The sequence below is a fragment of the Lissotriton helveticus genome, chromosome 5_1, assembly GCF_964261635.1.
Source record: "Lissotriton helveticus chromosome 5_1, aLisHel1.1, whole genome shotgun sequence".
In the NCBI taxonomy this organism is placed as follows: domain Eukaryota; kingdom Metazoa; phylum Chordata; class Amphibia; order Caudata; family Salamandridae; genus Lissotriton; species Lissotriton helveticus.
Window position 1 is genome coordinate 2,142,775,927 of NC_136065.1, and position 25,822 is coordinate 2,142,801,748.

The window sequence follows — 25,822 nt, forward strand, 5'->3', positions numbered from 1 at the left end:
CTGAAGTGATGGTGCGCCAGTGGGGTAGGTGATGGCGAATCCTGCCGCCCACTGGTGTTTGATGGGCCTGAAAGACCGGACTAAGAAGGTCCTGGGGCCCTGGTGGCCGGGGTGGAAGTGGACTGACCCACCCGCTGCCCCCTGACACGCCTCGGCGGGTCCCACGTCTGTGGCCGCACTGAGAATGCTGCTGTAGCGGCCCGTGCCTCTGAAGCAAACGTGTTGGGGCGCACCTTCCGTGGCCACGAAGGGAGCGAATAGCAGAAGGCGGAGGAGGGCGAGTGGCCGATAGGCCCAAGGACTTGGCCGTAGCCCGCGAGTCCTTAAAACACTCCAACGCACTATCTGCCTTGTTGCCAAAAAGGCGAATGTCATCAAAGGGCATGTCCATCAGGGTGTTCTGGACACCCCCCAAGAAGCCAGTAGTCCTCAGCCAGGAACGGTGGCGGAGCGCAACTGTTGTGGAAATCGCTCTGCCCAGCGAGTCGGCGGTGTCAAGGCCACATCATATTGTGAACTTTGCTGCATCTCTCCCCTCGTCAATAGCTCGAGAGAGCACTGTTCGCGTCTCCTCCGGACACTGAGGCAGCACTTGCACCACTGTATCCCACACAGAGTGGGAATAACGCGAGCCCTGGACATCGGGTGAGAACACAGTGGAACACAACCAGGCGTGGCACCGCAACGCCACAGTCGTGGAAATAGCCATGCCCAACGAATCAGCGGTGTCCAGACCACAACTGATGGCAAACTTCGCAGCGTCTTTGCCCTCAGCAATCGCTTGGGAAAGGACTGCCTGAACCTCCTCAGAACACTGAGGCAAAACCTCGGCTACCGAATCCCACAATGCATGGGAGTAACGGCCCAATAAGTAGGCGGTGTTAACCGACCGCAACCCCAAGCTGGCCGAGGAGAAAAACATCTTGCCAAATTGGTCTAGCAGAGTACTTATCCAGCAGAGCCGTGGGAAAGGCACTCTGCAAAGTCGAGGCCTGAATGACCAGGCTCTCAGGTGTGGGGTGAGTGGTCAAGAAGGCAGGATCACCAGGCGACAAACGGTGACGCCTAGCGACATTTTTATCCACCGGCGGCCCCCAAGGCCGGTCACAACGAAGTGCCCAGGAGGACTTCAGTGAGAGCCTTATTGGAGCAGCGGCTCCGATGACGTAGACGCCGTTTGCAGCACCTCCGTAAGGAGATTGGTCTTAAGGGCCACCGTTGGGAGGTCGAGATGGAGAGCCTCCGCAGCTCAACGCAGCACTACGCTGTAGGAAGCACCCTCCTCCATAGTAGGTGGAGGAGAGGCAAACTCTGGACAGAAGACACATCAAGCTCGCCCGCATCTTGAAGTTCGTCCACCCAATCCTGCTCGGAGTCACACAGCAGGGCAAGGGGGTCCTCGGAGCCGTTCCAGTCCTCGTCCGGCTCCGGCGGCAGGGCCGGAGCAGGAGCAGGAGAAGGGGCAAGCGGCGTCGGGAACGGCGCGGAAAACGGCGCCGGTCGGGCCGAGCCAGCGCCGTATCCCAATGCAGATCCCAAGCTGGAACTAAATGGTCCGAGAACCGGGGCAGGGGTGGGATAAATGGCACCCAGGAGCGGCGCCGGGGCTGGAGTCAAGGGCGGCGATGGGGCTGGAGCCTGCGGCGCTGCACCTTGTGGTGCCGGAGGCACGGGATCCTGTGGCGCCGTGGCTGGTGGCGGTGCCGCCGGACCAACAGGATCTGGAGACGGGACAGCAGGGCCCAAAGGCACGCCGGCGGGTGCCCGGGGCCTAAAAAGGCGGTCCATGGCAGCAAGACACTCTTGCATATGTTTGGGAGTCGCCAACGGACCCAGGTATAGCGGGTAGGCTGTGGGACTCCCCGGCTCCAGAGGAACCGCAGGGTCGGAGCCCCTGTCCCCCTCGTCCGCCCTCAGGGAACGGCGTCGGAGAGCGAACACGCTTCTTCGACTTCTTTTTATGGCGTCGCTTACCGGAATCCGAAGGCGAAGACTCAGAGCCCGAGGAGCGACGGCTCTGGTCCCGCGAACGGCCCCTAAACTCGGAGCGGCGGTGATAGGAGTGCCTGACCTCCAGCAACTTCCGGTGCCACTCCCGCAAGGCCTTTGGGGCCCCCAGTGGACAGTCCCGGGACTCATGGTCGGTCTCCAGGCAGTAGAGGCACACATCGTGGGGGTCCGCCACCGACATGTTACGTCGGCACGACCCACAAGACTTAAATCCGGGCATCCATACATGCACCAGGAGACAAGAGGGGAAGACAAAAAGTTTCAAAAAAGTACTCAAAAATTGACTGATGTATGTGCTCAATCTGGATCTGTACTTTCGGCATGGAAAAAGAAAGAACGGACGTCAGCGCGCATGGGTGGCGCCTAAGTACCCTCCATAACGTCATCTCGGCACTGACGACCCCAGTGACGGAAGCGGAGCCGCAGGACGTCACCTACTGACGCGCAGGGGTACTGCTAAGCAAAAGTTTCCGGTTTGTACAAAAAAATATACTGTTTTATTTCTAGAACCAAGCAAGCCTAGTACAGCTAAGCATAAAAATACTTTTCAGTAGTAAATTACTTGTATGAACACAGTTCAAAAGAACAAGTTACTTACCTTCGGTAACGCTTTTTCTGGTAGATACAATATCTGCCTGTGGATTCCTCACCTTGTGCATATCCCCCTGCGTCAGCAACGTTCGAAAATTTTCTTCGTAGCACGCCGACGTGGACGACGTCACAGGAGTACGACCTCGCGCGTGACTCCGTCTGACGTCACCGACTCCTTATCAGACCCACGCCGGCGTGATGACGTCAGTTCCGCCCTTTTTTCCCGTGCCTTCGAGGCTCACGGACGGACTAACGACAGCAAATATGCAAATATACAGTGTACACAGTACATACAAATCAAATACGCACACAAAGTGTGCAGTAGAAATAGCACAATAGCAGCAAACATATATACATAAAGACCAGGTATAACAGAGTGGACAACGGGGAGGCGGGTGGGCATGTGAGGAATCCACAGGCAGATATTGTATCTACCAGAAAAAGCGTTACCGAAGGTAAGTAACTTGTTCTTCTGATAGATACATCTGCCGTGTGGATTCCTCACCTTGTGAATAGAGTCCCACAGCAGTCCCAACTCCCGGAGGAGGGTGTGCACTCTGCTATACCAGGAAATCTTGGAGAACAGAACGCGCTAAGTGGCCATCCCTCCGCACCTCGGTATCCAAGCAGTAGTGCTTTGCGAAAGTGTGGAGGGAGGCCCAAGTCGCGGCTCTGCAAATGTCCTCAACCGGTACACCTCTAGACAAAGCAGATGTTGCAGACTTTGCTCTAGTTGAATGTGCTCTAATACCCTCAGGAGGGTCCTTACCCGCCAAGGAGTAGCAAATCTTGATGCACAGAATTATCCGCCTGGAAAGTGTGCGCTTGTGCACCGCTCTGCCCTTCTTGCAGCCAGCAAAACCAACAAACAGCTGGTCATCCATCCGGAAGTCTTTAGTTCTGTCCAGATAGAAAGACACCGCCCTCTTAGGGTCCAGGCGATGCAGTCTCTCTTCCTCCTTAGAAGGGAGAGGGGGAGGATAGAAGGTAGGAAGGGTAATGGATTGTCCAAGATGGAAGGGAGTTACCACCTTAGGCAGAAAAGCAGCCCTGGTCCTAAGAACCATCCTTCAGCATGAATGGACAGGAATGGGGGCTTGGAACTAAGAGCCTGAAGCTCACTTACCCTCCTTGCCGAGGTGATTGCAACGAGGAAAACCGTTTTAAAAGAAAGAAGTCTCATGGGACACTTGTGCAAAGGTTCGAAGGGAGAACCCATCAAAAAGGTCAGCACAAGATTCAAATCCCAATGAGGAACCAGAAAAGGAGTAGGAGGGGACTTATTAATGAGTCCCTTCAAAAATCTCAAAACCACTGAAGACTTAAAAAGAGAGGGCTGATCCGGCAAACAGAGAAATGCCGATAAGGCTGAAAGATACCCCTTGACTGTAGCAACAGCAAATCCTTGCTGCGCCAGAGAAAGAGCAAAATGCAAAATGTCAGACAAATGAGCCCTCAAAGGGTCAATATCCCTCTCCCTGCACCAAGAGACAAATTTTGACCACCTATACGAATAAATGGACTTAGTGGAGTCACGCCTGGCAGAAAGAATGACATCCACCACATCGAGAGGGAGAGAAAAAAAAAAAAAAGGAAAACTCAAGTTGCCCCGCTCAATCTCCAGGCATGAAGGTGTAATGTCTGGAGGTGGGGGTGTAGAACTTGCCCCTCCATCTGAGAGAGGAGGTCTGCCCTGTGAGGGAGACGGAGCGGCGGGTGAGAGGAGAGGTGGAGAAGGTCTGTGTACCACACCCTTCTTGGCCAATCCGGGGCGATCAATATGACTTGGGCCCGGTTTTGGCGAATCTTCCTCAGAACCCGAGGTATCAAAGGTATGGGAGGAAACGCATAAAGGAGTTGAGAGCCCCAACTCAACTGAAACGCGTCCCCCAAAGCTCCTTGCATCGGATACTGGAGACTGCAGAATGACAGTCAATGAGCGTTCTCGTGAGTGGCGAATAAGTCCACCCGAGGAGTCCCCCACATCTGAAAGATGTCGTGAACAACCTCCGGGTGAAGCCTCACTCGTGATCGGCAGAGAACTGCCGACTGAGAACGTCTGCACGAACGTTCACAACTCCGGCCAGATGATTTGCCATCAGACAAATCTGGTGGTCCTGAACCCAGGACCAGAGACGCAGAGCCTCTCTGCAGAGACACTGCGACCCTACTCCTCCTTGTTTGTTGATGTATCACATCGCGGTCGTGTTGTCCGTCAGGACTTGAACTGACTGACCGCGAAGGGAAGGGAGAAAGGCCTTGAGCGCCAAACGTATCGCCCGCAACTCTAGAAGGTTGATATGAAGCAACCTTTCCTCTGGAGACCAAAGACCCTTGACCTCCAGATCCCCCAGATGAGCACCCCACCCTAGAGTGGAGGCATCCGTGATCACTGTGGCAACCGATAGAGGCAGTTGGAAAGGCTTTCCTTGAGACAGATTGCCTTCCACGCCCCACCAAGACAGATCCGCTGCAGTTTCTCTGGAGATCCTCACTGACTCCCTGAGATCTCCGTTGTGCTGATACCACTGCCTGCGGAGGCACCACTGGAGCGCCCTCATGTGCCAGCGTGCATGGTTGACCAACAGAATGCAAGAAGCCATCAGACCGAGCAGACGAAGGACCTTCGAGACTGGAACAACCGCTCCATTGTAAAATAAAGGAATCATTTCCTGTATGTCGTGAATCCTTTGAGGTGGAGGGAATGCACGACATACAGTAGTGTCCAGTACTGCACCTATGAACAGGTTGCGCTGGGAGGGCACCAGGTGAGACTTGGGTACATTTATCGAAAAACCCAACCTGTGCAACAACTGAGTTGTCTCTTGCAAATGATGAAGCACATTCTCCGGCGACTCTGCTTTGATCAGCCAGTCGTCCAGATAGGGGAACACAGGAATCCCCGATCTTCTGAGATGCGCAGCCACCACTGCCATCACCTTGGTGAAGACTCGAGGCGCAGTAGTAAGCCCAAAAGGAAGGACCGCAAACTGGTAGTGTTGCGATCCCACCGTAAAACGGAGATACTTCCTGTGCGACTTCAGGATTGGGATGTGAAAATACGCATCCTGCAAGTCGATCGACACCATCCAGTCTTCTTCCATCAGCGCTTGAAGAACCTGTGCACGTGTGCGCATTTTGAACTTCTCCTGTTTGAGATAGAGGTTCAAAATCCTGAGGTCCAGGATTGGTCGAAGTCTGCCATCCTTCTTGGGTATCAGGAAATACCGGGAGTAGCACCCCTGACCCCTTTCCTGCTCTGGAACCACCTCTATCGCACCCTTTCTGAATAGTGCCAGGACTTCTTCCTGCAGGAGAAGAAGATGGTCCTCCGAACAATAACCTTGGCAAAGAGGGTAATTGGGAGGGAATTCCTGAAAAGTGCATACCCATTTTCTACGAGATTGAGAACCCAAAGATCTGATGTAACCGATTCCCAATCTCGTAGAAAATGAGTAAGCCGACCCCCTACCGGCCCCACATGATCCAGAATGGTGGATCTAGGGCTGCTTTGCTGATGCGGGTGGGGGTTGGGCATTATTGGAGGAAGTGGAGGAGGAAGAGACCGGACGCCCACGTCCACGACCCTTCTGTCTACCTCTATAGGACTTGTACAGAGGGTTCTGCTGCTGCTGCTGTTGCTGTTGGCCCTGCCTGAAGGGACGAAAAGAAGATCTACCGAAGCCTCTAAACTTCCTAGTTGTCGATCCTCTCATCTGGAGACCCAAAGACCTTGCAGTAGCCCGGCTATCTTTAAATCTTTCCAGTGCGACATCTGCCTTTTTTCCAAAAAGACCAGTCCCATCAAAAGGTAGGTCTAGCAACGTGGATTGCACATCTGCAGAAAAATCCGAGGATTTTAGCCATGCGGCTCTCCTGGTTGCAACAGTAGAGCCCATAATCCTGGCAACAGAATCAACTGTGTCCATGCCACTCTGAATAACCATGCGTGCCGCAGCCTGAGTATCGGAGACCACTTCATTAAAGTTCTTTCTATCTTCCTCTGGAAGCTTAGATGATAATTGCTTCACAGAATCCATCCGTGCATGGACATATCTACCCAAAAGGCAAGTAGCATTAGTGGATTTTAGGGCCATGCTGCCCGAAGAGAAAATCTTCTTTGCAGACTGATCCAATTTTTTTGAGTCTTTCTCTGCTGGTACCTGAGGAAACGAACCTGCAGACCTGTTAGAAGATGCAGCCTGCACCACCAGACTCTCCGGAGAAGGATGCGAAGAGAGAAATTCAGGGTCACCAGGAGCCACTCTGTAGCGTCTTGCAACAGACCTAGAAACAGCAGGAGCAGTCAATGGTCTCATCCAGACCTCCTTTATCGGATCAGTTAAGGCATCAGTGAATGGCAGTGTAGGTTCAACAATAGAAGAAGGAGAGTGCAAAACCTCTGTAAGGATGTTGGGCTTGTACTCAACAGTAGGCAAAGTTAAGTTGAGAAGATCTGCAGCCTTCCTAATAACAACATGGTAGGGTGCCACTTCCTTGGATGGTGCATCAGAAACTGAAGGCAAACCCCACTCAGGGGAGAGCTCTAGACCACTAGCATTCTGTAGGTCTTCAAAATAATCATCATGATCAAGAAGCTCACCCTCTTCTACATCAGAATCTTCACCCCTTTTCTCTTCCAAGAGACGCTGAGCCCTGCGTCTCGACCACTCCACACGAACCGAAGTCGACGGATCCGGTAACGACTCCGACGGAGCCGGTTCCGACGTCGAGCGAGGAGCTGGGGTAACTGGAAGACGAGACTCACGGACTGGCGTGGTACCTCGATCCAAACTACGAGGTCGATCCGGAGTCGGCGAAGCCGCATGCGGAGTCGAAGACCTCGGTGGAGCCGCACCGAGCCAAGGTGTAAGAGGCGTCGGCATAAATGGTACAAATGGAGTTGGGGCGTAAGACTGAGGAATGCCCAAGTTGTAAGCCAATGGACCCATGGGACCAACAGGTGCTCCAGCGGGGTACATTGCTCTGGAGTAAACTCCAAACATCGCATTAAGGAAATGCGAGGGGTCCTGTCCAGGACCAGGAAAAGGAGGGTATGAACCTACCGGATGATCTGAAGGAGGATGTTCCGACATAGGCCCATTCTGACTTTCCTGATCCACAGGAGTTTCCATCGGAGTTGGAGTTTGAGGAACTACCTCCTCCTCTTCCTCATGCTCCGAAGAATGTTGAGACATCGGATCCGGTTCTTGTTCCGGAGCCGGGGAACATCCGAGAGACTGAGCAGGAGAAGGAGAAACAAAGTCCTTATGATGCTTATGAGACTTCTTCTTCGAATCAGAGGATTCCTTCCCCGAATGATGTCTAGAGCTGTGCTTCCTCCTCTTGTGCTTCCTCTTCGAGGAGCTCGAAGCGTGACCCGAAGCCGATTTGGATCTAGATCTCGATCTCTCCCTGGACTTCGACCTCGCTCCGGACCTCGACCTCGCTCCGGACCTCGACCTCGCTCCGGATCTCGACCTCGCTCCGGCTCTCGACCTCGACGCCGACTTCGAACGAGATTTTTGCCTCGACTTAGAGCGTCTCGACGTCGACTTCGAAGATCTCCCAGTCTCTCTTCCTTTTATCTTCGCAAGAAGAAGTTTTGCCTCACGCTCTCGTAGTGCCTTAGGGTTCATTTTAAAACAAGACCGACAGTTCTTAACGTCATGGTCTGATCCAAGACACCACAAGCAGTCGCCATGCGGATCGGTGATCGACATCATTCGAGCGCAAGACCCACATTGCTTGAAGCCTGTCTTCCTCGACGACATCTTCGATGAAAGAAGAATTAAAGGAAAAACAGCAACACTGTAATAGTAGAAGAATACAAAGTATCGCAGAAGATCCCAAAAACCGTTAGCGTCGAAGACGCGGAAAAAAGGGAACTGACGTCATCACGCCGGCGTGGGCCTGATAAGGAGTCGGTGACGTCAGACGGAGTCACGCGCGAGGTCGTACTCCTGTGACGTCGTCCACGTCGGCGTGCTACGAAGAAAATTTCCGAACGTTGCTGACGCAGGGGGATATTCACAAGGTGAGGAATCCACACGGCAGATGTATCTATCAGAGTAGCAGTGTAACTTGTACTGGTTTCGATTACAGTTTTAAGAAAGCAGTTTGCAACACATTGCACGTATAGTATATTCAAATGAATAGGCTTTTTACGTAAAAAGCAGTTAATTACAAATTCAGATTATTTTTGATAACACAGGACTGGATCCTGGATTCAATCCTGGGACATTTCCTGAAAACAGGTGAGTAAATGCGTTTTGGTTAAAGGTATGATTTTTAAGGAATATTATTGCATTTCAAAAGTTGACACCTGAAAACTTTTTCACATAGAATCGCCGATGTTATCCTATGCGAAATTCACTTAGCAGGTAAGTTAGGTTATCGTTACTTTTTCTTACTCAGAGCTGGATCCTGGATTCAGCACTGAGTCATTTCCTGAAAACAGTTGAGAAAATGTGTTTTGGTTATTCAGCTGATTTTTGAAGAATATGTGCAGTTTTCAAAAGTCGACACTTAGAAACTTTTTGGGAGAAAAAGTCTCAATGTTATTCTAAGAGGAAAAATGAGTTATCGGTTTCAAGGTAAGTAATCGGTCTTTTGAGTTAGGGTTCTGGGGTTAGACTCAGGGGATCTCCCAGGGTCAGTGATGCACTGTTGTTGCCCCTTCAGCAACACTCCGGCGGCCAGGTGCAGTGTGTTGAGGCCCAATGTTATCCAATGGGGGATAGGCGGACTCCGGTTAGGGGCGGCTGGCAAGCAGGCCACAGGGTTGTGGGTGCAAAGCTCCTAAGGTTAAGCTCAGGGCACGTTGGGAACCAAGTTAGCACCGAAGGGGCACCCTCAGCGGCGCTAGGGCAGCCGGGTGCTCGTTAAGAGCGCGATCCCGGTAGTGCACTACAACTCCCGTGATCCTTCGCGAGTCAAGTGTGACGTCGCAAGAAGACTGCATAAGGAGGAAGCAGCTTCTGGGACCGATGTCGGAAATTCTTCGTCCCCCACAGCGTTCCAGGCGGCGTTCCTTGATTCCTTGGAGGTTGTGGTAAGGGTGCTCGGTACCGGTTTTATTACTTTCCCTCTGTCCGGTCTTGAGCGCTTCTCGCCAGTATGGTGGCAGGCTTTCCCTGGATTTTGCTTCGGTCGGTATTTTCGGTGGGCGGGGAGAGTTCCTTGGAGTATAGGCTACCATCTTTTGTTAAAGCTTGGGCTATTCCCTGTGATGTACAATGGAGTCTAGTTAATGGTATGTTCCATGACACATATGATGCAAGGGTGTTAACACATGTTGTTTCTATTGCACAAAGGTGGAATACCAGAGTACGTGGTTGTATGTTCTTTTGTATTCATGCAGTTACAACCAGACAGACTTCCACACAGAAGGCACTACTTTCTATCAAAACAACCACTACAAAGGTTCCTTATTTTGTTTTACAGGTATTTGGAGGTGTCCAACTCCTACCGAGTCTGTAGTTGTCTATATGAATTCCTTGATTACAGAGAGAAGGATTAGAGGGTATTCTTATGTGTGTTTATTTTGTGTTTCAGATCTCCCTCCCTGCTGTTCCCTTCCTTTCCTTCCACCAATTGATCCTTCCAATGACCTGTGCCATAACGGCTGTTAATGCTTAGTTAGATCTAGAGGTGTACCATTCTTAGCAACAAACCGATCCTGAGGACTGACCAGATATAACAGTGCTGTTTTAAGGTCGGGTGTCTTGTTGATTTCAATGGGATTTCTGTGGTACAAAGAAACACTGCAGGTTCGGGGATGAGGATCTTCCAGGAGTGACCACCACTTCGAGGGGTAAGTTGGGATATAAAGGGATGGTTAGGCACCGCTGCTTTGGGCACACAAGGCCGTGGGGCGTCGGGTGCAGGGGTGCCTTTGGACATCGGATTTTCTTACCCGCTCTGGTCGCGGTAGGGGGGGACCTCTGGATTGAGGCTGCAGGCGTCGTCTGGAGGCTTGAGGCAGGTCAGGGGTCGCCGGATCTCGGGTCAGGATTGTCGGGGGGACCTCCTCATGGTGTTTTTTCACTCAAACACGGGCTGGGCTCCTCGGGTGCAGAGTGTGCTGGATTTGCGGTTCCTGGTTGGCACCAGAAGCTGCAGTTCAAACAAGTCCGGTGTTCACGGGAGAAACAGCTTGGTAAGTGAATACAGGCAGGTCCTCCGGGGTTTTTGAGGTTGCTGGCCGCTGGACACGCCGGGATTTCGCAGGAGCAGGTTCGAGGGAAGACAGGCCTGTAGGGCTGGGGCCAAGTCAGTGGGCGTCGTCCTCTTGTTAGCTCTGCATGGCTTCTTGTCCTTCTTTTCTGGTTGTTGCTGGATCTGAAGAAGGAAGGTTCAGGGTGCCCCTAAATACTAAATTGAGGGGCGTTACAGGTAGGTAAAGGTCAGGGACCAATGGGTTCCTTTCCTGGGGTGGGTACACCCCCTAGTCTGCCACTCTCCAGTGGGAGGGGGGCAGGAGCCTGTCCCTGGTTGGCTGGGTCCCCCCATCCTCAAGATGGTGTGGACTTGAGGTCATGCTTCACCTCCCTCCCCCACCCTAGGGGTAGAGTTGGCAGAGGTGGGCATACCTCTCTTCCTCACTTTGTTTTTCCCGTAGGCTCTCCCGCCCAAAGTGGGGGTAGAATCAGTGGGGACCAGTTGCAGAGTACAGCAAGTGGTCTGGAGAGGCTCACAAAGGCAGTATGCCTATGAAGCTTCTCCTTTGTGAACCCAGCCAATCCTTGGGGAGGAGGCTTGGCACCTCGTCCCAGGATGTGCATTGTTTCAGGCCCCCAAAAGCGGCAAGCTCTGGATCCAGGGGCCCAGAAACATGTCTGGGGGTGGCAGCCTCGGCAGCCACCCACTCAGTCAGGCCACTGGGAGTTGGTCCAGTTTCAGGGGGCATCTCTAAGATGCCCTCTGTCGTGCATTTTACATTAAATCCCAAACTGGCATCAGTGTGGGTTTAATGTGCGGAGATGTTTGATACCAAACTTCTCAGTCTTCAGTGTAGCCATTATGGTGCTGTGGAGTTCGTAATGACAACTCCCAGCACCATATAGTGTTAATGACAGCACTGCACTTACAGTGCCCAAGAATGGTCCAAACTGGGGTGGCATGGTGAGCAAAAGAATGATGGATTTAACCCAGATCTCTTGAATGGGGGTGAATGTTTTTAATTTGTTGTGCATTCCGTCCATCAATTTTGCTTTTGGATATCGTTTTCAGGACAGAGCTGCAGAGGAGATTTCGGATTTTTCTAGGAGAAATAAAGGCTCGGTCACACATGTGGGCACGATCTGGGATGTCTTTAAAGTCACGTTGCGTGGCTTGTGCATGTCAAAAGGTTTTGGGGTCCTCAGAGATATACGGCAGAACTTGCAACGACTCGTTAGTGAATTCTTGCCAAATTAATGCCCAACTGCCTCAGTCTCCTGATGGAGAAATTAGTCTTGCCGGACCAAGCCAGGTTCATCCCCGGTAGGGCAACTTCCCACAATCTCCAGACGTTCTTTTCAATTTTGAAGAATGTTGTGGTGGTCTTCCTAGATGCCACGAAGGCCTTTGATTCTGTATTCTGATTTACCATTCTTCAATGCATGGGACTTCATCGTTTTTTTAGCATGGATTTGCCTCCTCTATACTTTCCCAAAGGCAAAAGTTCTGGTTAACGGTCATGTCTCCCCCTCATTCTTTCTCGCTCACTTGGCACCCGGAAGGATTGCCCGCTATCTCCTCTCCTGTTCGCCCTCGCCATAGAACCTCTGGCAGCCAAACTCAGGCAAAATCACCGTCAGGAAAAAGCCCTCCGCTGCTTTCTTCACCTGATTCTCATTTCTTTGTATGCGGATGATGTTACCCTGTATGTTAAGGAACCGCAACAGAACCTCAACCCAATCCCTCTGGAATTCGTCAGGTTTGGTGGCCTCTCTGGTATCCACATCAACTGGGCCAAGTCCCAACTTTTTCCACTCACTGCTCCGGTGACACCATTTGACACGGACTTCCCCACTGAATGGTGTTCTGCTGGGGTAAAATATCTAGGGATACACGTCACTGCAGACCGCGAAGAACTGATGAGAATTAACTACAGACGAACACTAGAACACGTTACTGGTTGCATAACTAGATGGAATGCACTCCCCCTCACTATGGCAGGACGCATTTCCCTTATTAAGATGGTGGTCCTCCCAAAATTTTTATATCAGTTTTTAAACATCCCGTATGACCCAGGCAGGCATTTTTTCTCATCCCTTCGTGCAGAGTTGATCAGACTAGTGTGGGGTGGCAAGCAACTGCGTATACAATGGGACACACTTGTGCTGCCGTACTCCCAGGGGGGTTCTGACGTTCTAAACTTTGAATTATATTAACTCTGTGCCCAAGCACATTACGTCCACTACTGGTTTCATCCTCCCAGATACATGCCTCATGTGACGACTGAACACTGGCTTGCAGACCCTATCCCACTAGACAGGGTTATATTGAGAACACTTACATCCCGTACGCCCTGCCCGTCCTCTGTAAACTGCACGATTAAAGCATGGAACTGCATTGCGCGTCGCTTGCCAGCTCCCATACTATATCCCCCCATACACCCACTTACCTATCATCCGAAGATGCGTCTCTTGCAAGAAGGCGTCTTTAAAAGTGTTACAACTGCGCGCCATATTCAGTGTTGGGGCGATCTTTACTTACATGGCAAGTTTCGCACTCTACAACAGTTATATTCAGAACCCCCACCTTCCGCCATGGAGACATTTCCTTATGTCTGTCTGTGCCAAGGGCTTAAAGACTGTACTCCCTCCTACCCTCTGGAGCCTCCGGTGGTTGCACCTTGCACCACACGCTGCGTACGAACCCCTGCTTCTCACCTAGAATCTCCACTTTATCATAGCCTGTACACGGATACCGAGTACCCGCCCCACCTCCCCCTGTGCTGCTCGCGATAAATGGTCTGCTGAGCACGGACAGGACATCACAGTACAACAAAGGGTGTACTGCTGTAAACAGACTGAACAAGTCTCCTCCGGTAGTCTGCTACGCATCACCCATTACAAATTCTTACATCGCATCTATTATACTCCAGTCAAACTACACAAATTTGGGTTACGGGACACAAACCGATGCGAGAAATGTATAACGGAAGCTGCTGACTTCCTTCATCCTGCTTGGATATGCTGTTTGTTCCTCCCCTACTGGCAGCATGTGTTCGCAGCAGTAGATCTTATGACATCGACACTCTTGCGGTCTCCTCTCCTAGCATTGCTTGGCTAAACAGAGCAGATATCAGTGGCACACCGTGAATTTGTCTCATTTAGCCTACTACTGGTCAGAAGGCAGGTGGCCTGCAGGTGGGGTCGGGGCAGAGTGCCCAAATTCAAGGAATGGATCGGGGACATGATACTTTGGCAGGATCAAACACACATATGCTGACCTCCTTCCGAGCTCATCACGTCCTTGTGATATTTGGGGCCCACTACAATTGTATCTCCGGGAGCATCCGTAGACACCAGACAAAATCCATGACCCCCTCCCCAATTATTATATGTTAGGGCCTGAATATTGACTGCTGTTGTATAATATCTACGTTTTGGTATGTATTGATTCCTTTTTAACCAGTCCCGGATTTGCGCGGTCTATTTTATGTGAGACCTGTGTGAGATGCATTTGTTATGACATGCCCACTCTCTTTATTACTCTTCTGCTCCTGGAATTTGTGTTGCGTGAATTAATTGAATTGAGGTCGCTGCAATGCATGCATCTGTTCATGAAATGTCGATGCTATGCTGATTGTCTATTACTTCTGCTATGTTAAGCTATTAGAAAACTCAATAAAATAAATAAAAAAATTAAAAAACCTTTCCAAAGTACACAGCTGGGAGGTAGCTGGGTGCGCCAGGCAGGGTAGGCGAGTGTCACAGACAAGGTGCTACATACCGTGCTGAGTGAGGGACTGCTCTAGTGGAGAGACAACGCTGGAAGGTGGCTTCAGGCGGATGACATTATTGGTGACAGAAAAAGCCAGTTTCACGGTCTGGATGAGGAGCTGCCCCTGCCCTTCGGAACCAATGCTAAAAAGGAAACATGAAAAAAATTAATAAAACATTAAATAAAACCCACAACCACCAGAACAGGATGGAGAAAAATCCCTAATTACCACAGCTGCACCTCGCCACCTAAATGTTTGACGCCAAAGACCCATCTCATTATCAGTCACTGAGGTCAATCAATTGGAGTAATTTGTTCAGCTAGCGCTGGGATACTTACGGGTGACTACGCGCTTTACAAAAACCTAATAATAATCTGTACCACCCTACTGAGGCTTTACAGTTAGCTTCACCATATGCCCATGAAAAGTTCCTTTATGCTGCCGAACTTAGGTTCCTAAGTCCTTGGAGCCCACACAGTGCAACCGTAGTCCTGTAACCCAGGACTCCTCCGTCTTCCTCGGGTCGACCTCCTCACCCCATGCTTCTGAGCCCTGCCAGCCTAGGACCTAGCCTTCCACCGTTCCCTCTTCATTAATGTCATCAACAAGTTACCAAGCCCAGGTAGGATCCGTGCCTGTATAGCCTATTAGCTGCCAAGAGACCTAGTGCAGCCAGAAGCAGATTTAAGAAAATGTGTTAATGACTTGTTGATGACACTTCCGAAGAGGGAAAGGTGGAACTTTCACACATAAATATAAGATATTCACATACTGGTAGGACTGGCAAAAGGCCGCACACAAAAACCTGGTATTTTGAAAAGGTCAAAGAATGCTAACCCTGCTGTGACTTTCTCTGCCTTTTGGATGAAATGTAAGTAAAACAGGACACTAAAGCACTGAAGAAGTCTCTGTTAAGGTACGAAAAGTGTTGGCTACAGGATAGAAAAAGTTTTACAGAAAGAACAAGATATTGTCAGAAGCTGGCCTGGTACATGATGTACACTTATGTAAGTGGACATCTTGCCCCAGTCCAGACAACCCTTATGGTGATTTATGAGGACTTGGAAAACCTTAGAAAGCGCTCTAAGTGGTAGCTGTGGAGAGCAAAAACAAAGTAGAGAGTTAGGACTACAAGACAGCCGTCTGTGTCCCAAGGTATATATTGATAAACAAAAAGCGACGGTCAGGAAACAATTGCTGTCTGACGTTTGTGAAGTGTTAGCACCACTAAGGTTTGTTAATAAAACCCTCACACACCAACCTGGTTGGTGTCATGCTTCATCATCGGGTCCCAGCCAGGCGGCCGAATGCCACCTGGCTGTGCTGCGACACCTGGTTACAGTGGAGCGGGTTTATTTTGGTGATGTGATGTGTGATTAAGTGTGTGAATTTACTATTAAAAATACCTCCAGAATATTGCCTGTTACTTTATTCGTGGGGTTCTGGGATATGATTAAAATTCAGTGGAGAGTGGATGACATATTACAGGCACTATGTGTAACTGTAAGTATCATCAGGTGGTCGACATGTTTCAGCCCCAGGAAAAATAAGTAGGGCTTTCTTCAGGACCTCTCAAAAATTGTGTGTGTAAGTGAATAAGTGAGTGGTAAGCCTTTGCCCCGTGGACACGAACTAGGTGACACGGCGGTTACCTTTGGATTACCAAATAGTGATCAGACAGAGGCAACGTAAAAACCAACCCCGACTTCGGGATAAGATTTGAAAATCTAATTCTGGATAAAAGTAATCCACATTTTTATGGAGGACATACAAACGGTCAGTCCTCAATGCATGAGAGACACTCCTTAGCGTGAGTGTTAAATATGCAATTCACGCGGTAAATTTTTACCACTCACTTACACACACAATTTTTGAGAGGTCCTGAAGAAAGCCCTACTTATTTTTCTTGGGGCTGAAACATGTCGACCACCTGATGATACTTACAGTTACACATAGTGCCTGTAATATGTCATCCACTCTCCACTGAATTTTAATCATACCCCAGAACTCCACAAATAAAGTAACAGGCAGTATTCTGGAGGTATTTTTAATAGTAAATTCACACACTTAACACATCACATCACCAAAATAAACCCGCTCCACTGTAACCAGGTGTCGCACCACAGCCAGGAGGCATTCGGCCACCTGGCTGGGACCCGATGATGAAGCATGACACCAACCAGGTTGGTGTGTGAGGGTTTTATTAACAAATCATAGTGGTGCTAACACTTGACAAACGTCAGACAGCAAATGTTTCCTGGCCGTCTCTTTTTGTTTATCAAGCTGTGGAGAGCAGCCTTCAGGCTTAGTCCAGAAGTGTTAAGCAGCTTGTTTTACCACAATGCAACCTTATGGTATAGATTAAGTGAAAAGTAACCACACAAGGTATTTATAAAAATATGTATTTATTATATAATACTCTCTAACACATACAAATAACTCCTACCCGGAGATATGCACAATGAACACAATACTTAGCAAAGAAATCACAGTAAATAGCACAAAATAAACAGTGGGCCCCGGCTGGGGACCAAACCATATACTAAGAAAGTGGTATAAGAACCACAACTAGAGTCAAGACAATGTTTAGAGGATGTTTAAGTGCTGGATACCCAAGGAACTACCCATGGTGAGTGACTAGGAACCCCACAGAGAGCGTGTGCAGTGTGAGTACATGACTGCGTGCTCCGTACAAGTCTACGTGTAAGTCACCGTTGGAATTTGAAAGATTAAGGACTCTTCCCTGCGGACCTAGAGGAAACCCTGTGGAAGACAGAAGGTTGGAGAGCCAACCCACCGCCTGGATACGCCAGTACCCACGTAACCTATACTAGGGAAGCTGGGTGCATACGTGTGAAGTGATGTCGGAAACCACCATCTTTTTCAATGGAGGACTTCAGGAAAATGCCGCTGCTGGAAGAGTAGAAAGTGTCCGGTGGAATCTGTAGGTGGATTCTAGACGAGAAGTACCTGCAAGCAGAGGGGACAGTCTATGTCACTCAGGAGTGACCAGGAGACTTGGAAGACGAATGCCCTCCAATGTCGGGTGTTGCAGGAGAGTTGACGAGGACCATGACTCCACATCTGTGAGGACCAGGCGACGCTGAGGAAGACCAGGAGCCATGCACGGGCTGTCCAACGAAGGATGTCGAGTGCTGAGAGGTCGGTGTCCGGCGGTAGCACATACAAGCCTTGGCAAATGCAGCCAACGCAGGAACTGAAGAAGGAGCAACGTCAGGACTAGCAAGGTCCAGGGGACTCACCAAAAGCAGGAGAGTCAGGGCAGGCCCGAGCAATCAGGGGAGCCAAAGAGAAACAAATGTGACCCTCAAATGGATCGACAGGCAATGGAGTAGCGAGAGAACCTCAAGCAGCTCACCAAAAGATGCAGGCCACGATGCGGTGTAGCTGAAGATTCTGGTCACAGGAGATGCTCGAGGTTGGGGCTACTTGGAGCCTGAAGATCTTCTTGGAGAGAAGTCAACAAGTCTTTGCAACTGTAAGTTGACGCAGTGCACGGTGGTCCGGTTATTGCAACCACCACAAGGGATACTGGCCTCAAACTGGGTGAGAGGGCAGGGCAAGCTTCGGGAGCGGAGGGATACCACCACCTGTTGCAGGGCCGTTTGGTGCCCGGAGAAGCTAAGGATCAACAGACCGGTCGACTTAGTTGCATTGCCTGCAAATGCATGTGAGTGACTCCTTCATTCCTAGGGAGATTCCTTCAGGTGTCTTTGATGCCCACAGACCTTGGAAGGTTCCTGTATGGTGCACAGGCACAGACTATGCAGCAGACTGGAAGGGAGACGAAGTCGATCCCAAAAAAGTCCAGCGCAGTCCAGAGTGCCCAGACAGTAAAAGTAGAAGTGGGGTCTGATCTGAATCTTATTCCACGTTGAATCTAAAGACCTACACCAACTAAGCCCTTAAGTACCCTAAGGGACGGGTTGGGACGATTCAGGGGACCCTCCCAGGGGATGGTCTGGACAGAGGGGAGGTTACTCTCATGTCCTTTGTCCAGTTTCACACCAGAGCTGGAGCCAAGGGCTCCCAGGACTGGTTTGAACTGGACTATGCATGGGGACACCAAATGTGTCCCTCATGCAGACTGAGTGGCTCTGGCAAGCGCACCCACCCTGCCCTAATACACGAAATCCTGTCTGGGCGGTGGTCACATCCCCCTGTGATAGGATGCCTATTGTTGTGCCTTCCCCTGCTCGAGCTTGGCCCGACAGCAGGAGGGTAGAATTGTGCTTCTGGTCGGCAGCAACCATTTTGTGCTGTCTGGGTCTGGAAGACTGGTACCGGGGACATGGCGAGCCTAACGGAGGGCCCTTCCAGTGCTTGAGATCATACCTCCCACACAGTTTATGGTATGGGGGTATGATTCCAACATGTTTGATACCAAACATGATCGGATTCGTTAGGGCCAGTTTCAAGATGGTCATCGCGTAATTACGCGGTGCCCCTCAATATAGTATATAGATGCTTCACTGACAACCCGGGAGAATGGACTTCGTAGGCTGCAGGGGTGTCCAGCTCATGCAGGGGCACCCTCACACTTAGAACCAAGCTGTTGGAAAACGAGGCAGTATCTGTGAGGCCTGCACAAATAACATGACACATTTGTCCTTCACTGGGAACCAAACACCCTAGGGCAGCACCTGACTCTCAGAGGGTAGCGTTGCAGAGCAGTCTGAGGCTTACTCAAGGGAGGTGGTGTGGGCTAGTAATCGCCATTTGCAGGTGCGCAAAAATAATACTCAATAATTTATTGTCCAGTCTGTACTTTGCTTTATAAAAGTAAGAGTACATTTATTAAACACACACACCACTCAATACTATGCACCAATTTACAAATATACATAAGCTGTTGGAATTACTTTGTGACATTGCATAACATCTCCACCCCTCCCGCAGGGGGGGTGGGGTCTAGTACCACCACTCCCATGTATGCACATCATCTTGCCCCAATGCAGTGAATTGGTCTTAACCTGGAGCGAGGGCCCTGCGCACGGGCACCATCCCAATGGCGACCCCCCCCCCCCATTACCTCAACAAGCATTAAACAGGCTACACCTGCCTTGCTGACACATGACCCTGACTGAGCATCTCCTACCGACCATACAGTATTCACCTCTTCATCTTAAGGGCTAACAGTCTGGGGTCTTCACCTAAGCGCAGCAGCAAGAATACATGTTTACGCACACTTTAGAATGACAGTATTCAGCACATTTGGATATCATTAGAATGCATTGCAATTACAGCCCCTAAAGGCATCACAGATAAAATCACAGGTTTAAGTATCTACAGTCAGACACCCTAGCAGGAATGTCTAGCCACTTAAATCTATTTTTCATATGGCATCACCTTGCACCAGCACTTCACATTAACCAGGTGAAAGTCAGTCCCTCTACAAGAAATAACCATTAATAATCGCAGTTCAGTGCAATTTTTTTTTTTTTGGGCAGTTTTATATAGCGCGAACTAGAACCGAACCGAATCAGTTATCAGAGCGCTTTACATAGCACCAGTTACGTTACATGAGGACACACTTTCATTTTTTTAGGCACAGGGAGATTAAGTGATTTGCCCAGAATCACAGGGGGTTATTGGCGTTGTTACCGAGACTCGAACCCAGATCCCCAGGTCCGAGGTCGAGCGCCTTAGCCGTTAGGCCAACCACTCTCCCCTAAACTGATAAAGATGATCCGTGGTAGAGTCCATTGGCGTAATCAAGTTTAGACAGTAGGAGAGGGATAGTAGCCTGGACCTTGTGTGGAAATCCCAGTTAGGGGAAGATGGGTTGCAGAGTTTTCATAGTAATGAAGCTTGATCTTACTAATTTGTCAAACTGGGCATTCATTTATAGCTTGGAATCCATGGTAATTCCAAGGTTTCTTGTCTCCTTAAATACTTCAGATGGTATTCCCAGATCGTCAGGCTAGGCGGCAAGTGGGTCATCATTTTTCCAATTTCCACATGTGAGTATTTCTGTTTTAGAAGGTTTCATTCTGAGATGGCTCCATGTCATCCACTGATCAACGGCTCTGAGGCAGCTGAAAATGTTAGAGTTTCCAATGTCTTTGGGGCTTTCCCAGTCTAACGAGTATTCATGTGTCATCTGCATATTTATAGCATGTAAGGTGAAATTCATTGATCATTGTCGGTAATGACTTCATGTAGATGTTGAAAAGCATTGGTGAGATGATAGAGCCTTGAGGGACTCCTGCTTTTGTGAAGTACAGTTTGGATGAGAAAGAGGGAGTATGGTTGACATTTGTTCTGTTTTGAAGGTAGGATGTTATCCAGTCGAGAGCAGTCCCTTCTATGCCACCTTCGTAGAGTCTTTGTATTAGAGTGTCATGGTCAACTGTGCCAAAGACAGTTAAGAAGCCCCAGAGAAGTAGCGCAGCAACCCCGTTCCTGTCTACTGTGTTCTTCAGGTCCTCCCAGATGGGGATGAGGGCAGATTCTGTGCCTCTTCCTGGACGGAATCCTATTTGGAAATCTGAAAGTATGTGTAGGAAGGTAGATCCCTGACTATGGTTGCCCCCAACTTTTTGCCTGGTGTTTTGCTGGTTTTCTGACTTAGTTGACCTGGGGCCCTGCTATACAGGACCCCATGCCCACTGCTCTCTCTGTAAAATGGATTCCATGTACCTTAGGTACATATCTAATTGGATACTGAGTCACCTTATAAGTCCCTGTACAGTGTACCTTAGGTACCCAGGGCCTACCAGGGGCTGCAGCATGTATTATGCCACCCCTGGCTGGCCATCCAAAACTGACACAACTGGCTGCACGACAGCTGGGGCAAGGTGGTGTAAACACCCTTTGCTTTAGATATAGTATTCCTATATCTAACCCTAAAAATGGACACACAGATCTCCTATCAGTCACTCCTATGGCAGGCCTTGACAATCCTGAAGGCAGAGTGCTTGGAATCGTGTGAGATAGTGCTCTGGCATGAGCTGAGCCTGTCTGCGGCTTTCGGGATCCATCCCCTAGCCGTTTCCATGATATCGCATACCATATACTCTTAAGTGCATTATAATCCTCGCGGTTATATGCCAACTCTGGTATCGCTTTATCAAAACATGTCGAGTAAGGTGTCATACGAATTGGAATACTAACCCCTCGCCAATTCTGGCGACGGGGTTAGCATTCCACCCTTCTAGAGGGACACGACATGTATGTAACCTGTAACCCCGGTTAAAGTCAGACATAGCCTTAGCTCCACAAAATGGATGCTGCCACCGAGACACAAGTCTCTGCAAGGACAAAGGGTTTCCTGTCAGGGGCGGTGCCAGCACCGTCCCAGACAGGATTTTGTGTATCCTATGTAGGCAGGGCTTTAGAGGAAGGTGACTGCAAGTGGCACCCCGGTGCTCACTGTGCATAGGCCGGCTGAAACCAGTTCCAGGGGCACTCCAGCCCCTGGCCTGGGGAAAGCCCGCCAAAGGAGAGGGGTGTAACCACCCCCCTCCTGGTCCCACCCTTAGGGCAGGACTTAGTCGCGTGCCAGCCCCTTTTTGCAGGATAAAGGTAGGAACTGGCCCCCTTCCAAATCAGATCATCTTTGAATCCTGAAACTACTTTCCACGAAAGGAACTCAAGACTTCTTCCCAAGATTCTCCCTTGTGACTAAGGAGTAGTCACCCTGCAGCAGCAGGCACCAACCAAGCATCGCGGTTTGTTGCCAGTCTCTCCTTCGGATCAAGACTGCTCCAGCACGACGAGAACCGGCTTCCCTGGCACCTCTGACCTCAACCTACATCATCAGCCCAGCTGTGATCCGTGGGTGCGACGAGACCTCGAGGGACCGGCCATCTTCAGAACTGCACGACGCTTGTCCAGCACGACTCCCAAGTGACCCTCGACTGAGTGCTTTGGGGTAAGAGAAACCCCGACCCTGAGCAGCTCCAGCACCGAAGTTCAGCCCCCCTGCATCCACGAGATCTGCGTGGGGCCCTTCTGCTCTTTGCTGCTCACCGCGTTGTCCAGGTCACTTGCCCGTTGGCTAGTGACCCCTTCACGACGCTCCACGACGACAACTACTGCTGGTCTGGTTGCTCCAGACTAGCCCTTGCTCCCCTCCAACAGAGGAGCACCCTGGACCCTCCTGGTCTACTCAAGACGCCATTTTAGGTCCACCGCGTGGGCCTTGCATTTGCCAAGACTTGTTGCCCCAATCCTGGGTCCAGCAACGTCGACAGCAGAGACCTTCGTGGGACAGCTCGCACCTCCATCCTGGTCGTCGACAACGCCTCCTGGTCCGAGAGACTGCAGAGCCCAGCAGCGCCCACTCACCTGGTCGAGGTGACTTCGTCCGGTGCCACCCTGGTGCCCATCTAATCACTGGCTAGTGATTCAGAACTTGGTCCCCTCTGCTTTCAGGTCTTCTTCTTTCCTGATCCAGGCTTGGATCTCCACGAACTCTCTTCACTGGCCGCCTGCCAGCAACTCTTTCTTCAGGCTCCTGGTTCTTCAACGTGGGTTTCCCACGCAACTTCAACCCTATGCAGCCGCAGCCCCTGGGCTAGGTAAACCAAGTACTCCGGTGCTTCAGCATAGTCCAACACCCTAAGTGTTCGGATCCACCCCCGTTTTCGACCCACCTAGTCGGGTTCGCCCGAGAACAGTAACTTTGCAACTGCTAGCCTCCATAGACTTTTTCCCGCCTTACGCGTGAGAGTTCCCACTCTGCACACGACGTCCACAGGCCTCCTGCATCTAATCCCAGTGTTTAGAATTGTAGGCCTAGCGATTCCTGAGTCTAGAAAAGTATTACTTACCTGCTAGCAAGTTCGCATTCCACTTACTGTGTATATGGTTTTTCGTGCCCCTAGGGCATTTGTGTAAATTGTGCGACTTAAAGTATTTTCTTAAGAGTTTTGTTATGTGCTTAGCTCTTTGACTCATAAAGAGCTCAGGGTAGACTTGTTATAAATAAATATCTGTTTATTTTCATAACAACTTGTGTGGTGTCCTTTCACTTGGTGTTCAAGGGGTAATGTGATGGTACAACAGCTGGCTTAACACGCCCTCTAGAGTCTTAGCCTTAGACTGCTCGTATCCATGCTACTAGGATAGCTGGTCTATAAGGTTGACTTACAACCAATCATCAATAAGGGTTGTTTGGACTGATATATAATGTTCACTATTCTAGTGAGCACTTTGTATCAGGCCAACTTCTCACAGTATGGAGTTGTCATCAATGTATTATGACACCTGGGCGAATGCTGCTCTTTCTATCAGTTTTCCCAAGATGGGTCTATTTGTTTTTTTCAATTCTTTTATATTAAATAATTGCTTAATACATCTTCGTGTACAGTATAAATACAGGGTATTGTAGAGCAACAGTAGCTGAAGGAGTAGTACAATCATAAATAAGTAGGTATTGTTATTTCTAAGCCCGCCAACGTGGGTTCTGACATCACCTGTTTTCACAGTTCCCTGGCTCTTTACAATTAGCCTCTGTATTTTTCCCATGGGGTCCAGATCTTTTCAAATTTTTTTCGGGCACTCTCTACTTTGATAATTCACTTTCTCCTCCTGTTGACACCAGTCTAAATCTTGTTTTCCAGACCCCAACCCTTGGTGGATCAGCCACCCCCACGATCTTGCAGTGTTCTTTTTTGCCACTCCAGAGGCCAGCATAAGCCAGGTTGCTTTCCATGTCACTTCCAATAGGTGCCACCGTGCCTCGGCTAGGACCTGCGTACCCACTACAGTAGTCCTCACCCCAGAAATCCCATCCCAGTATCATTGGATTTTGGGACAGGTCCAGAGAATGTGGAAAAAGGTGCCTACCTCCCCACAACTCCTAATATTTTTGCTGGAATCACACCAGCCCAGTGGCTGTTGGAGTATGGATGGGTCCATTTGTAATCGGTCTATAGTTGTTGAGGTCAAGTGAGTCCAGGTTTCTTTTCTTTAAAAATGGGCACATGTATGCCTTTTTTAGTTCTTCTGGAAAGAATCAGATAGTTAAGGAAGATCTACAGATGGATCCCCACCGGAACCAGAAGGACGGTTACCCAGGCCCTCGTCACCAGCAGGATGGACTACGGCAACGCTCTCTACGCCGGAACTACGGCCAAACTTCAGAAGAGACTCCAACGCATACAGAACGCCTCCGCACACCTCATCCTCGACATCCCCCGCCACAGCCACATCACTGCCCACCAAAATTTTATGTATCAAAAATGTGTTGTTCTCTTTCGAGAACTAATTCAAATAAAATAAGCTTGAAACTTATACTTGAAAACTTAAAAACCGCCCACCTGAGGGACCTACACTGGCTCCCTGTCAACAAGAGGATCACCTTCAAGCTCCTCATCCACGCTCACAAAGCACTCCACGACGCCGGACCAGCATACCTCAACAAACAACTCACCTTCTACACCCCCAACCGCCAGCTTCGCTCCGCTGACATCGCCCTCGCCTCCGTTCTGTGATGTATTCCTATAGGTTCTGTATCGATCCCCCTATTCCTGACCCTATTCTGGTTAACGAGTTAACTAGCAGCCATCCCATGATGCAGAAACCGTTATCTGATTACGCCAGACCACGGCACAGGAGCGCGTTATCTGATTAGGTCATAACGCTTGCCATCTAATTAGGCAAGCAATATTCCTCCAGCCCCTGATAAGGCATACGGAGTTCTCAAAACAAATCAAACCTATGACAACCTGGGAAAAACCCTGCGGCCATTGTTTTGATTTCACCGAGAACTTCAGTAAAAGAATGCGCTAACGACCAGCTCGTATGAAATCCTTATTGACGTATCTATGTCCATCCTTACGTCAATCTCGGCACCTTACAGGTATAAATATTACCGATATTGCCTTAAGCAAACACACGCGGTGGTGACGAGAACGGAGCAGCGAGACTTGCCGAAGCCCAGCAGAGAGCGAAGCCCACTAGCTGCCCCGCCTTCCTGACGCGCTGAGAACGAGACGCTGCCTTTCTCCTGCCGAGAAATCCAGCTCCGGCGCTTCCGAGCAGCCCTTGCAGGCAGCCTGGAATATCGAGACCAAAGATGAGAGATACCATCCCTCAATCATCCTAGATTCAAGGTACGGAACTGAATAACCCCTTGCAGAGAATTCTTGAATCAGTCACTTGGCAAAACAAACTTAACTTATACTGCTACTTTCTATCCCCGCCCACGTATTAGGCTTAGGTCAGGTACACTGGGGTAGGCGTGGTTAGAAGCACCAGTTGAGTACGATTAGTCAAATGTTTATATGTATGTATCTATTTTATCCATTTTAA

General features: G+C 49.9%; 1 protein-coding gene across 2 annotated transcripts in view; it reads right to left on the bottom strand.

Annotated features, from left to right (window-relative positions):
• NUP188 (nucleoporin 188) overlaps window positions 1–25,822 on the bottom strand; it is a 761,473-nt gene that overhangs the window by 296,269 nt on the left and 439,382 nt on the right. For both annotated transcript variants that reach the window (XM_078646272.1, XM_078646271.1), the window contains exon 24: window positions 14,548–14,681. In XM_078646272.1, coding sequence (XP_078502398.1) covers window positions 14,548–14,681 — 134 coding nt within the window. The remainder of the gene's footprint in view (window positions 1–14,547; window positions 14,682–25,822) is intronic.